This window comes from Lactuca serriola, chromosome 1 (assembly GCF_051521515.1).
Source record: "Lactuca serriola cultivar US96UC23 chromosome 1, Lser_US96UC23_V15, whole genome shotgun sequence".
Classification (NCBI taxonomy): domain Eukaryota; kingdom Viridiplantae; phylum Streptophyta; class Magnoliopsida; order Asterales; family Asteraceae; genus Lactuca; species Lactuca serriola.
Window position 1 is genome coordinate 53,111,611 of NC_136408.1, and position 16,426 is coordinate 53,128,036.

General features: G+C 34.8%; 1 protein-coding gene across 1 annotated transcript in view; it reads left to right on the forward strand.

Moving 5' to 3' along the window:
- The first annotated feature begins 315 nt into the window (after positions 1-315).
- The window catches only part of LOC145088580 (uncharacterized), a 33,998-nt gene continuing 17,887 nt past the window's right edge, over positions 316-16,426 (forward strand). Inside the window, exons 1-2 of the mRNA XM_079026953.1 lie at positions 316-1,309; positions 1,397-1,444. Coding sequence (XP_078883079.1) covers positions 479-1,309; positions 1,397-1,444 — 879 coding nt within the window. The 5' untranslated portion in view covers positions 316-478. The remainder of the gene's footprint in view (positions 1,310-1,396; positions 1,445-16,426) is intronic.

The following is a 16,426-nucleotide window of genomic DNA, read 5'->3' on the forward strand; positions in this document are numbered from 1 at the left end:
ATCGGAAATGGAACCGGTTGGAACCGAATAGTAGTATTCGTTTTCTGGTTTTCAGTTCTTAGTTTGAAGCATCGAATCTACAAAATGAACAGTATGATGACCGGTCCGGTTGCGAAAACATTGTGGTACATCCATTTGTTTTGCATTTGACCATTTCATGAGGTGATATTTTGATATACAAGTGAAAATTATGGTCGGTTCTCTAAATTTATCCTCCCATTTTGGTGACTGAAAGCGACCATAATAACCGTAGCTTATCGATGTACCATATTAGGATTAAAAAAAAAAAAAAAAAAAAGGAAATTAGAGATAGAGGTTGACTAGGTCTATATAGTAATATAGAGAACTAGAGAATCATCAATACTTCAGATTTTGCGTCTCAACCTTCAACCCTCATTCAACCTTTTCTGCCCTTCAGTTCGTTTGTTCTCCCCTCCCTCTTTTTTGGTCTCAGATTTACTTGATAAAAACAAACATCATGTCTTCTTCATCTTCCTACGAAGACTTTGCTCACTTAAAAATCCCATTTAAAGAGATAGTATCCGCCACCAACAACTTTTCTGATGCAAATCTTATTGAAGAAAGTGCATTAATGGGAAAGGCTTACAAAGGAAAGCTCATGCGGTCCAACCAACAAATTGATATTGTAGCACAGAGGTTTGATCATGAGCATAGGGACAGAGTTACTGAGTTCCTGAAGGAGATTTTAAAACTCAAGCATAAAAATCTTGTCTCTATGTTTGGGTTTTGTGATGAAGTTGGCATGATCATCATATACCATGAGGCAAAGGGAAGTCTCGACACATTTCTACGAAACCCGGAGCTAACATGGATGAAAAGATTGCAGATCTGTGTTGGTGTTGCGTACGCCTTGAGTTACATTTATTGTGATAATCCACGCGATTTTGGCGTCATACGTTGTGATATCAGGAGTTCAAAGATTTTGTTAGATGACAACTGGGAACCAAAACTATCTGGTTTTGAACTTTCCCAGAAGCAGACAGCAGCTCAAAGGAATGAAAGCTTAATGAGTTCGTTTGGCAAAGTATTAATTGAAGTACTATGCGGAAACATGGATGTGGGTAACGCGTCATTTGGTGCATTGTTCATATCCAAATATGAAGAGACAAGACTAGATGGTATGATTGATCAGGGTCTATGGAAACAAATGGATCCACAATCGTTTCGAATCTTCTCAGAAATAGCATACTACTGCTTGAAGGAAAAGCCATCACAATGCCCAAACATAGGGGTGGTTGTCATGGAACTTGAGAAAACGGTGGAATCTCAATGGAGACATGAACGTGCTGTAAGACAGTCCATTTCTTCCCAGCTTCCATTCAGTTATCTGTCATAAAATAACTCATGCTTATCAAGTTATTTCCTGTAACTGCAGTTGATATCACATGTTTCCGTTGAAGGCACAACTTCCAAGAACCTGGAGGTAATTAATTTCTTTTCGTTTTATAGGTAATTTTGATAAATACATAAGGGACTAATAATGATCAGTAAAACTAGGTAAAAACAATTTTTCAGTAAAACCATCCATGGTTTAATAAAATTTGAAAATAAGTCAAATAGTCGGTTTCAACCAATATTGCAATGGTTAATAAAACTTAAGACTATATTGGTTTTTCAACTGTGATACATTATCTTTAATAATTAGTTACCTTTTATATGCAATTTCTTTAAAAGTAGTTTCCATTAGACATATTAACAACTATTTTATAGTTTTTTGATACATATCGTAATTATCTATAAGTAGAAAATATTCAAGAAATAGCTAATACTGACAAGTGTTATTAAAATATATAATTTCACAACTATTGCCTATTATGTCAAATCTATTATATGTTTTGGAATAGGAAAGAGGTCCAGGCCCCGGTACACTTATTAAACAATAAATTAAGATTTAGATCTTGGATCTCAACACTTTTTTGGACAAATTCCAAAAAAGGGCATATAGCCAAACCCAAAAGTCAACTAGTTCTCTCAAGTCTCAACAAAATAAGCAAGAACAAAAAGGCATAAAGCCAAACCCAACAATTAGCTGCCACCCAAAGACCACCATTAATTTAATTCTCAAGTCTAGATGTCTCCATTTAACGTCGGGGAACAATCTCTCTCTTCCAACTCATTATTAAATCAGGTTTTTTTGATTTATTCACATACCATTTTTAAACATCAAACTATTAAAACAAACTATTAAAGAGATATAAAAAACTGAATATTATTAACAAATGAGGTAAAAGACTTAAAAACAATTACGTTTCGTTGTTAACAAAATATCAATAATAATAATAATAATAATAATATATTTACAAGACTATTAATTTCTATTATGGAATGGGAAAGTATTCTCATTACCCTCAAAGGAGAATATACAACTCTAAAATGGGCTAACCTAGGGCCTTAAGTGATAATACATATACATATACGACATATAAATAAACAAATATCCCCCAACAGTTTTATATGGAGGTGTGTCATTATGTTTAAACCGGAATGAAAACCATGAAACAAAATACTTGGAAGGCCCTTGGTGAAGATGTCACCATGTCAAGCTATCGAAGGGACATAAAGAACTTAGATATGACCAAGAACTACCTTGTCTCATATAAAGTGGATGTTAATGTAACTTTCCAAAAATACAAGGTAAAAATTTCATTTTTCTAAAAACCAAAATCAATCATTCAATCACTCAAAATATAATAAGAGTATAATGTATTCTCAAAACATCAGAGTAAAGTCATAAAATAGATAGTGCGGAAAACTCCAAGAGATGCAGTGTGATCAAGTCAGACTCCTCCTTTTGGAAACAAAAGTAGCTGAAACATTTAAACATAAAATCGTAAACACAAAGGTTAATGAGTTCCACAAAAGACCACATACCATGCATAAGAGTGGGCCCAACCCTAGGGGTATATTTCAACCCATGTGAATGTTATGATCCAACCATAGTCTTACAATCACTTCTCTTTGTACAACCTAGCTGTAGTCTTTCCCGCTATGGACCAATCATGGTCTTTCATACAAGTGTCATGCACCAACCACATACAAGTGTTATGCACCAACCTCGGTCTTTCATACAAATATTGTGATCTGACCACATTTTTTTCATACAAGAGTCACAAAGACAATCTAGCATCCTACATAGTATATTGACAAGATTCACCTCATACTCAAAGTCGAAAACATCAAAGTTCGTACAATCGCAAAACTGGTGCTACGCCCCACCTTACAAAACACCCAATGTCAAACCTTACTATATTATCTAAAACTACTATGTTGACCAAAAGTCAACCAGGTCAAAAAGTAAACAATCAACAGTCAACGGTCACCACACCGTGGCTACTAGCCACATCGTGGCTATTCCCCAACAAAACAATCGCGTCTAGCTTCGCCACCACATCGTGGCAGCAACACGACAAAACAATCGTGAGAACCCCTTCACTACATCGTGGTGAGCAACATAAATCTGATACGGCAGTTGCTCAAACTTTCCAGAACGCTTCTTCACACTTATATCCATCATAAAAATCCTTACTTTGTGAACATGCATGTCTTTCACATAACTAGGTCATAAATGAGAGAAATAGGGTCAAAACCCCATGCATGGACTCAAAACTACATAACACATCAGATCTTGAGCATCTAACCTCTTGGAACCTCAAGGATTAATAAAGTTGCCAACTTTATTGATCCTAACCATTCAAACCATCTCATACATAAAGAAATATGCATAAAAACCTAGATCTAGAAAGGTAGAGCAAAAGATATGATCTTGTAGAATTACAAAGGTCCATAAAGAGCTCAAGGAGGCTAAAATGAAGTTAGCTTGCTGATTCTTTTGCTCCACAACACTTCTATCTTCCTTCACAAGACCAAGAACACCATAAAGAGGCTTAAAAATGGAGGAGGGGGAATTAGGTTTGGATCTAAGCACTCGGAAGGTATGGAGGTTGAGGGTGGACGAAACCCTATCCATCACATCCTTTAAATAAGGTGTTAAGCTCGAAAAATAGGGTTTGAGCTTGGGACGTAGCCACGTCATGGCCACTTAAAATGATTGCGACCCAAAAGGCCTTGCCACGTCGTGGTGATCCTCCCCGCCACATCATGGCCACCAAAACTCCACATGATTTAAGCATCAAAATTCATGCCTGGAAATCGGATGTTACAGTTTATTAGGCTATCTAGATTATAAAACAATACACTTGCGGATTTCACATGAACACTTATGGGTATATGCAACCTAAAAGGATCTATGATATTTTCACTATTATAGTAATATACTTAATGAAACAAAACTTCTAACCTAATGAAATCGAAATTATTAAATTTGAATACATAGATTTAACATAATCGATATGTCAAACTATATTGATCTTAAAAATCCATGGAAAACAAGAACCAATAATGTGAATACCTCTAATGGCTCACACTCAAAACTCTTAAACACTAGAAATTTACAAGGAGAGATGAGACAATGATGAAATTCAGATTTCATCATTCCATGAAGGTTATGAACGAAATTTGGTGCTTTAAGGGTTATATTTATAGTTTAGGTAACTTGCATATAAATCAAGATTTGAATAATTAAATATTAGATTTAATCCCCAGTTCAAATGCTTTACTTATTAGCTACCAAGATAATCTTAGAACCCTTCTAAACTTTCCATAAAATTATCCCCACTACGAGATGTTCTAGAATTGCTTCTTTTGTTCAATTATTGAAAAATTACAATTCACCCTTTGCACCTTTAATTAATTCCAGTTAATCCTGAATTAATTCAAGATTAGATCTGATTAATAATTAATTAATTTTGACTATTTCTAATTATTTCATAATTAATTATTAACTATTTTAAATTAATAAACTAATCATATATATTATTAACAAATCATTTTTATCTCTTTCTCATAATCATTTGTATCTATTTGGTTATGAGGACAACCCAAAAGGACTTTACTCTTATTCCATAAAGTTATATCAATTTAGAGGCCAATTTAGTGATGTCCTTGGGCACTTCATCTAACACAACCAATGTCAATATATTGTATACACTGAAGTTGGGTCAGGTTAGAAGACATGTATACCGCACTAACATTGTTACAATACATGTTAGTTGTTTTCTCGGTGGGATGTCGCAACTCATGAAGAAGGTTGTATAGCCAAGATGTCTCAAATGTGACATTAGTGCGACAAGGATATTCGAACTCTGATCTGGATCTGGAGATGGTACCCTCACGCTTAAATGACCATGGAATGATCAGATTGTCACAAAAAATACAATCAAATGTGAAGCGAGAAGTGGCTAGGCATCTGCCTCAATCTGTGTTTGAGTAAGCTATGATAAAGGAAGCAAATGATATGTGAGTCTGTAACCTGTAATCAACAATGCCATAAATATAACACTTGATATGCTTAAGAGCATGAAGATGTTGCTAGTGCGAGTCATGCAGGTATAAACACATCTATTGAACAAGAAAGAAAATATATGTTCTAATAAAGTTCAGGCACCGAAGAGTATCAAACAGTTTTCGAAAAAGAGTCGTATCTATAAGAAGAGATCCAGAAGAATCCAATTTGTAAATTGGTTCTATTGGGGTGCGACATGGGTTGCAGTCCATCATATAAGCTCTCTCAAGATTGTTAGCAGCATATTTTTATTGAGAAAGAAATATATCAGAGGAAGATAGAGCTATATAAATACCCATAAAGAAATTTAGATGTCCAAGATCTATCATTGCAAACTCACGGCTAAGCTGTGAAATAATTTGCTGAAGCATAGTTGTGGATGAAGCTATAAGAATAATGTCGTTAAAAAAAGTAACAAGTAAGTTGTAACATCAGGAGTCTGAAGTAAAAACAATGATCTATAGGTATAATTATTGTTGGTGATTTTATATCACTAATGTTATTTAAGTGTAATGGGGTTAATTTGTTGATAAATGTCACTTTGACAATTATTGAACAAATTGGTATGGTGCGGAGTGCACATTTGTTTAATTTTGTCTTTGTTGAAAGTATACTGCTATTTAGGGGTGAATCCCCTGAACCGATGGGGGTCCGGGGGTAGCACCCCTTGGAGCAGCCTCTGGCGGGGTCCAAGGGCCAGAGCCCCTGGCTGGGGTCGAGCTGCCATTTCAGCACATACATTTTTTATATATGTTATTTTAATATATTAAAAATGCATCAGAAATCCGGATGTTTGGTAAATGTACCCGATTTTGTGATCTATATTCTAGACTCGGATTTAAGTTAGTTTATGATGTTTTGGACAGTTTTAGGACATTAAACTGTCATGTGGCAGTTTTAAGACAAGAAGTTTGTCTGGTTATATGATCATATTCGAAATCTGTGGTTGGTACACTTCTTCTTCATAACATCTTGAGCATTCTCTCTTCTATTTTCTCAATTTTTTGAGTCTTATCCGATTAAAGATTGGGAGTATCATCTAAATACTTTAATCTGAAAGTGTTTAACACGATTCTTAGAATTTCCAAGCCTTTCTATACCCAAAAATCTTACAATTATGTTGAAATCCAAAAGAGGCATCATACTAAGAAAATTTGTGAAACCAAGTTCTTGGTGTATGTTTAAGACCATAGAGAGATATCTAAAGATGGAAAACGTGATTTGGAAATTGTGGATCACGAAAGCCCGAAGGTTGATGAATGTAAATAGTCTATTGAAGATGTTTGTGAATAAAAGTGTTATTCATGTCAAGATGATGTATAGGCCAGAGCCGAGACGCTACAAGGCTTAGAATAGTGCATATGGTGGCCGGTTTGACAACCAAACTAAACATTCCATCACAATCTATACTGTATTATTGATTATGACCATTAGATATGAGGTGTGCCTTATAGAGAGATAGAGAAAGAGAGACATGTTCATGAAATTTGTGGTGAAATAGCCACAAAGATCACATAATATTGACCCAAAGAGTCAAGGTACCAAATTCCAAGTCTCATTAGCAGTAGGAGCATTATACTCATAGTGCATAACTTGACGCCAGTTAGGGTCATCAATGACCTGTAATTAAGATCATGGAATAGGGGACATATATGAAATGTTAAGATTTAGATGCTAAGTAGGTTTAACTATCCCGCTACAAGCATGAGTAGTCATTGAATGAGTATAGGCAAGGTTAATAGGAAACGGATGAGATGTGTAGCATAGAAGATTATCGGTTTGAGCCAAAGGAGAGGGAGAAGTCATGTAAGACCAAGGGGAGATGGTCTCATGTAACGTCGTGATTTTTACTATAATTTTGTTCCTTTTTAAAACACTTTTTATTATAATATGTTAGTGGGAGACTTAGTTATTTGTTTTAAAATATTTTCAAATCACAACATTACTTCAAAATTAAAATCATAATTCCAAACCATTTTACACATAAAAAAAGTAAATGTTTGAAATGATGAAACGTTAACTGTGTCCAAAGTGGTATCATCAAAACCAACATAACTACCCCATATAGTAACTCCTCTCACCAAGTATAAACTCCTAAGTTGCATGCACTCATCATAAGCACAAAAGGTAAAAGAAACAAGTGCCATCCCTACTGAGCGAGTTTATTGAGGTTACACATAAAACATACAAACCCCAAATGGGTTAATCATTCATTTTATGATAAAGCTTAAAAGTGATAAACCAATACCACTTAGCAAACAACCGCACATCATAATTATTTAATCACATGTTGAATCACATACATACATATATGTTTAACCATAATTCTAGCACATAACATATATGATCGACCGTATAGCATATAAACATCCGCATAACATATAAACAATCACAATTTATATATAACGATCATTTCATTTTATTTACCTTTTTATAAAATAACCAACATTTTGCTATAAATCCAATCTTTTATTATATAACCAACCTTTTGTGATATATTCAACCTTATATTAGCCAACCTTTTATTATATATATCCAACCGTATGATAGACAAGTGTCCCTTAGTGCTACCTCACCCAAGAGAAACACCTCGTTCAATACTTATGTACACGATTAATCGAATGCTCTAAGTGCCTCATGACTTCCATCCAGAACACCAAATTCGAGACTCCACTTTTGCTATTTCGACTTTGAAAAGTACAAGTACTTTGTGGTTTCATTCAAGAATCAGTAAAAGCGGTGTTAATTATACTACAACACGTCCTGACTCCCACATGATGCTTGATTTGGCCACAAACGAGGGACCAACATCACTCCAACCTACGAACACAAAAGTACATGTAAAACATGTGTCTCACGACCGTCTAGAAGGACCAAAAACTAACAACCTCTATGCTATAACTTTTATGGTGGTTGTCGAGGCCAACAAAAATAAATAACCCTAAAGCTTGTACATGACAATAGTGTATAGTGGTAAAGGGATCAAATCCACGGAGATTGGTAATTTGTTACTCAATGTAAATCTCTTTTTAAAATACTTATAAAATAACAATAAAAGTACAATGGGGGCTTTTAGTATGTTGATATTTTTAAAGACAACTAGAGTGAAACTAAGATTTAAAGAACATAATTAAACAAAAGCAAGAGTTTGATATTAGACATTAACAATCACAAGAATGTACTTTTTGTGATCGAAACTTTCGAAGATAGATGGTCCGCATAGATCAATATGAAGAAGTTCTAGTGGTTCCAAAATGGACTTTTCGATTAGAATAAGATGACCTTTCTTTCATTGCTTCTCACATTCACATGAAGCACAAAGAAGATCATTTTCAAATTTGAGGAGTGGCAAACCTCAGACTATTTCACCAGAAACCAGATCACTAATGTATCAAAAATTGAGATGAGCAAGCTTCCGATGCCACAACTAACTTATGTCAGGAACAAATTTTGATAGAAGACACAATTGAGGCTTCCCAATGATCATATTGATATCTAGAGGATACATATTTTTTATCCAACCTAATTTGATGAGGCATTCTTTTCGATCTTCATAAAATAACTATGCTTCTTATAGAATTCAACTCTCCAGTTTGCATCAGTGAGTTGTGACACACTGATCAGATTATGCTTGATATCAGCCACATAAGCCACATTTGAGATAGAGAAATTGTCGTTGGTTAGGATGCCATAACCTCGAATTTGGGAGTTTGAATTATTGCCATAAGTACTAGCATTTGGAGCAAGCTTCAGATCACGCACAAAATCCTTTTGCCGTTCATGTGCATGGGACAAACTCTATCAATATAGCATATTGTATCTTGTTCCGAAGCACAAAAAGCTTGAAAAATCAATGAGTTTTAGAGTTTTTAAGCTCCAAGTTAGACTTAGGTACTTTAGTATGGGATTTGTAATTAGCTTGTGATTTTTGAGTAGCTAGTGTTTCGGAAGGCTTTTTCTGAGATTCTTTGGGGAATATACAGAACGTCAGACTCTTTTTATTGATTCAAAAATCATACTCAACTATTGGTTGTTTAGACACTGCTTTCCTCAGAGGAATGTGTTATGAGGTGTTTTGATTGAGTTTTCAGTCCTTTTTACTTTCCATTCAAATTTTTGATTTGATCCTTTAGAAGGTTTCTGAACAACAGTGTTCTGAATATCTTTTCCTTTGTTCAATGCATTCGTAGGAACGCTTGATTTTGGAAACTGTTTTGGTTTGAAAATTGTGCCATCCAAGGTAGCAATAAACACAAAAGTATATACATTCCGAGGAGAGTCAATTTTCTTAGATGAGGTCTCAACGGTAACAATTTTCACACAACTTTTGATAGATGTATTATGAATATTCGAGCTAACATGAATACATGGTCTCTTAAGAATCTTAACAGGCATGAAAGTATTGTGATTCCTAGTAGCTAGAATGACTATTTGAGGTACTTTCTTCTTGAATCTTTCAAGGAAACTAGAGTATTGCCTAAACCTAGTTTCTTTTTCTAGAGCTTTGCTAGCTTCGACCTTTGGATGAACAATATCCTTCTTATTCAACTAGGGCTTCTTTCGAGATTCACATGATGACTTGAAATTTTTTGTCAAACAGATGTATTGTTGAAACGAGGCTTAAATGAAACTAGATTTGACTTAGAAACCACTTTTGAGTTAGAAACACAAGAATCAGACGAGGTGTCATCATCATACATAATTTCTTCATCTACATCACTATCAAAAGACGCCCAAAATGAATTTATACGTGTCATTAAGTTTGTCCAAGTCATGTGTGTTTGTCTAAGGAATGATTTCCTCAATAACACAATTGTTCAGATGACTAGAGTTAGGAAAACAATATCCAGTACCACCTGTTCAATGTGAAGATTCCGAAGACAGATTCAGGTCCATGGATATTAGAGGCGGAAATTGCGTGGAATCAGGACATGTAATAGTATTTGGTTTGAACTCTAGAATTAATGATTGAGAATATCTCCCATGAACGTTAAGTTTTGGAGTTCCTTCAGGGACGAGCAATAGGTTTCGGAAACTCGCTTCCAAGACCTTTGGACCGGGGATGATGGAAATTATGATTCATTCTTTCATTAGCTTCAAGAACATCAATTAAGTTATGCAAACTATCAATTTTAGCATTAAGAAGCTTGTTATCATCAACCAAAAAATTTCTTTCAGTAATTGAAATTTCACATTTGTCATTCAGAATAATAAAGTCATATTTGGCCATTACAAGTTCTCTCTCCAATGATTTAATCTTAAGCTTGCGGTCTTCCACTCATAATCTAAGACGGGTCAACTCGCTATCCAACTTCTCACTAACTTCTATGGCAGACTCATATGCTTTATGAATATCTGTCATATCTGATTGAATTTAAGTTAGATGAGGTTCACAATAAGACAAATTAAAATTATTATGAGTAATCATGAATTTTTCCTACTGGATGATGCTACGGCCAAGTGGGTCGTTAGTTGCCACATAGCAATAGTTTGGCTCATCATCAGCTTCCGAACAAGAAAACCACTAACCTTCATTACACTTAATTGACTTTTTAGCCATAAGACACAGGTTTCTTCCATATTTTCCTTCACCATCATCACTAGATAACCAATATATATCAACATTTCTTGAAACTGTAGTGACAAAAGTCTTTTCACTTTTAGCAAGTTCTTGTGCTCGACAAGCATAGTAGGCAGAGTATTTCACCTTTGGTTTTTGAGGAACATCAACCAAATAGTCCTTTGCATAATGGTTGTCGAGACCACATTCATGACAGACAATCTTGGTTTTGGCTAAGTTTGGAACTTCCTGAGTTTCCAAGGAGCGACCAGTAATGTTGGGTTGATAAGCTGGTGGATTTTCAGTAGTTTTGGGATAAGGTTGAGGATTGCTTTGGTGAGGGGCTTGAAATCTGTTTTGAGGAGGTTTTTGATTAGGATTCCAAGGTCTTATGTATTTCATGGACAGAAGTGAAAACTGATGCTAGAAATAATGTTCAAAATCAGCGACTTTAGAATCAAAATTATCTTCACACGTATAGTTCGGAACTAGAGGAACATGTGCAACAGGTTGAGTGGGTCATGTAGGTTAAGCATGTGGAATATGTGGGATGGTTCCAAAAGGATCCAAAATAAATGGGTTTGGATGTAGTGGATTGATCGAGTTAACTAAAGTGCGAGGACCTCCTAAGAGTTCTCTTAACGTTTGAGCAACGTTGGATTCATGACCTTATGGTTCGCAAACAACTAATAGAGCTTCAGTTTCTTCAGAGATCCATCACTCTAAAGACAAGATTTAACATTACCCCATCTTTTTCCTAAATTGTTGATGAACTTGAGATTGTACTCGAGAGGAGTTCGGATTACTCCATGTGCAGTCATGTTATTCACCACGGTCCTATATTTTTTTGATGCAGAGGCTACATAATCACTAGGAATGGTAGTGAAGGTGGCAAATTCATTTACCATAGACGTCAAACGCTTATCATTCATGTTCTCTGATCCTTCAAATAGATCTTGTAGTGTATCCCAAATCTCTTTTGCAGATTTGCACAACTTAATGTGCTCAAACAGAGATGGACGTACACCAAAAACCATTTCAGAGAAAGCGACTTGATCTGCATGAAGTTTCTCAATGTCGTTTAGTGGTGATGGTCGAGTTTCTTCTTGAACCATGAGAGTGGAAACAACATCTCTAACCACTTGTCTTACAAGAACATGAGGACCTTCATTCACTAACCTCCAAATTTCTTCACCTTTTTCTTTGCCAAGCAAAAATCTATCCATTCTAACTGCCCAGTGATCGTACTCTTCAACAATTAGCAACGGGGAACGCGATAGGCAACCTACGCTATTTGTTATTTGCATTGAATGCGTTTATTGAGATTGATTAGAAACAACCATTGAAGTTAAGATATTAGAGTTGAAGTGGTACATAGAAGAACTTTTATCCTGAATAAGGAAATGATTGAGATACCAAGGTAATCTTCAATCAACTATAATATGTTCTTATGGATTCAAAGGACAACCACTTACGTTCTAATACCAATTAAGAATACAAGGATTTTCATGGACAAAGTTTGAGAACTCAAACATTGAATTAACTTAAGATCAATGATTGCTTGTAATGAAGATCCAGTCAAGTATGGTAAACCAATCTTGTCTCGAAATAGATATAATCAACAAAGTGCTCAATATGGAATAATAATAAGTATGAACAATGTAAAGTCATTCAAGAACAAGAAGAATGTAAGAGAGAATACTTGTTGTTGATCTTGTCTCTTGTACCATACTAGAAAAGGTGCGCATGGACTGAGAACAGGTTGACACAACCGTTGTTGTTGATCTTGTCTCTTGTACCATACTAGAAAAAAAAATAAGAACAATACAAAATAGTATTTGCAACAATTAATGCATTACAGACACAAATTGCTTCTAAGCAAACATAGATCTCGAACAGGTTTTCATCTTTGGAACATCTTCACTTCAAACTTAATCTTCATTTTGGAAGTCTTCATCTTGGATTGCATAAGGATCACTTTTTTCATGTTCCAACATCTGGAGTCTTAAAAATGGGCATATAATAGTTAGCAAGACTTCCCATCACCACCTTGAGCAAAGTCAATATTTCTCCAGTCGATAATATATATTTTCGAATTCCAAGTTAATGATTTTGAAAAAAAAATTATCAACTACCGGATTTTAGGAGCCAGTTAAGTTCATATTGCTACCAATAGATACTCCAAAATAAACAAAAGAAATATGAATGGAATTATATCGGATAATTGTAGCATAGTGACTAACCATATCAAAATTGACACCCATCCATATTAACTTACTTTTAAACAAGTTAATTTTCAATCCTAAAGCCAATTGAAACACCTTAAGCATATAAACAATGTAACGATCATTTTCCAAGTTCTAGGCACAGAACATAATAGCATCATCCACATAAAGAAGATGGGAAAGCTCTAAATCCCCCGAACCAACCCTCACAGTCACTCCTCTAAAAATGTCAGCTCTACTAGCCTCCAACAACCCAATTTGATATCTTTCCATAGCAAATAATAATAATAATAATAAATAAATAAATAAAATAAAAACAAAAAAGTCGATAAAGAATCACCTTGTCTAAGCCCCTGGTCATTTAGGAACTCCTTAGTTGGAGCCCCATTTAAGAAGAACAGAGGCTTTAACTAAAGAGAGAGTTCACATAATCCACTTGCGCTGTCTCAAATTGAAGTACATTTTATCCATGGCCTCATAGAGATACTCCCATATCAAGGAGTCATACATTTTTCCGAAGTCCACCTTAAACACCATTATTTTCTTCCTTATAGCCGGACTATCAAGACCTTGTTACTCCTTTATGAAGGTAAGTTGCTCAGAACTAACAATGGAATTAATGACAATAGCAAGACAATTAGCAAGAAGTTAGCCGATAATCTTATATTGACGCGATGAGGCTAATTGGGTGAAAATTAGAAGTGAATTTCGAATCATTCACTTTTGGAATCAAGGAAAAGAACGAAGGATTACACCCCTGAAGAATATGGGACACGTCTTGAAAATACCAAACCAGATTAAACACATGTTGTTTAATAAGCTCCAAATACTGCTTCAGAAACCTGAAACTAAAACCAATGGGTCCGAGACCCTTTTCATTCTCATAGTCCCACGTCGCCTGTTTTATCTCATCACAAGAGAAAGAAGCATAAAAAAGTAATCTGCTCCTCTGCAAGCCTACTAAAAATATTCGAGGAAAGAGTAGACCGAGAACCACCCACCCCTCATTTGAAGAACAAGAAGAGAAATGATTTTGAAACTCAAGTTTAACTTCAATCGGTTTAGTCTTCCAAATACCATTAACCATCACACTACAAATAGCCACCTGTCCCTACGTCAATTAACAACATAACGAAAATATTTACTATTTTCATTCCCTTAAATACTCCATTTAACTTTTGCTTTAATTTCAAAGCTTATTAATTTGATAAATCAACAAAAAAAATTATCTTTGAAATTGCCTTCAACTGCACAAGCTATTTTAAAATCCTTCTCTAAGGGAGGACGGTATTGTATGTTTTTTGAGGGTAGGTACCGGCGATATCAAAGGGTTGTGATTCCATGAACATTGGGATGGGCGGGTTGGAGAATAATTTCGAATGTAGCGGCTTTACCAACCCGTGACCTCTTTTGTTTACAATTCAAACTAAATGCTTGCATGTGATTAGTCAACGCAGTGAATCCTTTTTTTTTGGGTTATACATGACTTGTTGTGTATGACAAAAAAACTATTGTGTACGAATCATTTCCCATTTTGTAAACATTACCTGATTCCTTTTTTTAGGGTTTCCATATGTTGTGGGCTGGGAGGGTTGGAAAAGAAATAAGAGAGAAAAACTGATGTGACGCTGATGTGGCAGTAGACTCGGTGAGTTGGAAGGGAATGACTCCTTCCTCCTTAATATCTAACCATTATCTCCTACTTAAAATGTTTTAAATTACACCGACTGAATGAAAAAAAAATTGGCCTATAATACTGTGTTGTTAAACACAGTCTTTTATTTGTATTGTTTTTATCAAGTATATAGATATTATATAGAAATATTGATCTTTATATATTTGGTATATTTGAACAGAGAATTAAAAACCCAATAAATATAAATATAAAATATAAAATATAATTAAGAGAGGTAAAATGAAAATGTTATTTTAAGGAGGATCTAAGGCTGGTGGGTGGTGTCACACTTGCCACAGTCCACATAGATGCTACGTCACTTTTGTCACACTTACGTTAAAACTTGCTATTTGCTAGACACAGGTTGCCATACTTTTCATGCTAAATATATATTTTCTTTAATTAATTTAAAAAATAAATATTACAAACATATTATTTTTTTAAAAACCTAAATTCTATCAAAAAACATAGAGACTAAAAAAATATATCACACTAGAATTTAAAAAAACATAGAAATTAAAAATATCACAAGAAAACTACAAATTCGGAAACATCACACTAGAAATTCACACACACAACCCACTAAAAATTAGAATACACAGACTTCAAATTTGACATCATTTGGGGCTCTGCCTCGCAATTTGCCAAAACTCAACAAGCATGAAATCTTTGTCAGTTTCAACAGGATAAGCCTTAAGAACATTCTGTAGCAAAGCATTATCGTTATCACCATTTCTAGCATCACGCATCATCCTACGAAACACAATGGTAAACCGAGTTGCAAGTGCGTGTGCGTTTCTCCATTTGGCGTAGAGTAGATCTTTTCTTCGTGGTTGAAGGGTTAGGCGGTTGTATATGTCGACAACTCTACTTGAAAAAGTAGTCGTAGGGTGGTCACTGTGGTGTGAATCTTCTGATACATCAATCCATGAACGAGCGAGTAAGATCTCTTCTTCAGTCGACCAAACAATAGTCACTTTTTGTGATGAGGTGTAGAAAGAATGGAAAAATAAACAAGTTAAGAGAATAAAATGAAGGATATTTGAATGGGGTGAAGAGTGAATAAGAATGAAGGTATTTATAGTTGAAGATTGAGGGTTTAAAATTTGAAATTTTGAAAAAGAAAACGGTTATATTTTTGAAATTGGATATTTTTTGGAAAGAATGTAATTTTTAAAAAACATGTTTAAATATAAATGGGTTAAAAGAAAAAAAGGAAATCTCTCTCATCAGTTTACCCTCGCCGAGTTGCCGATCCGAGCGAGCTTTGCGGGCCTCAGACCAGTGTTCGCCGATTTTTAACCGAGTCCACACCCACCGGCCTAATAGAGCGCTGATGATGGAAAATTAACGATGGAGCCCCTTCTCTTAAAACATGTAATTTAACCTCCTAAAGAATCCCAAGAATATGATTTGCTGTTGAACATAAGCAAAACGATAGGATGCAAATTTAAGATTAATACCCTTATAAATTGGCACAAACTCGGGCATAGCATTTTCCAGTCATCTTAAATATTACTAAAAGAGAAACCTTATGACATCAT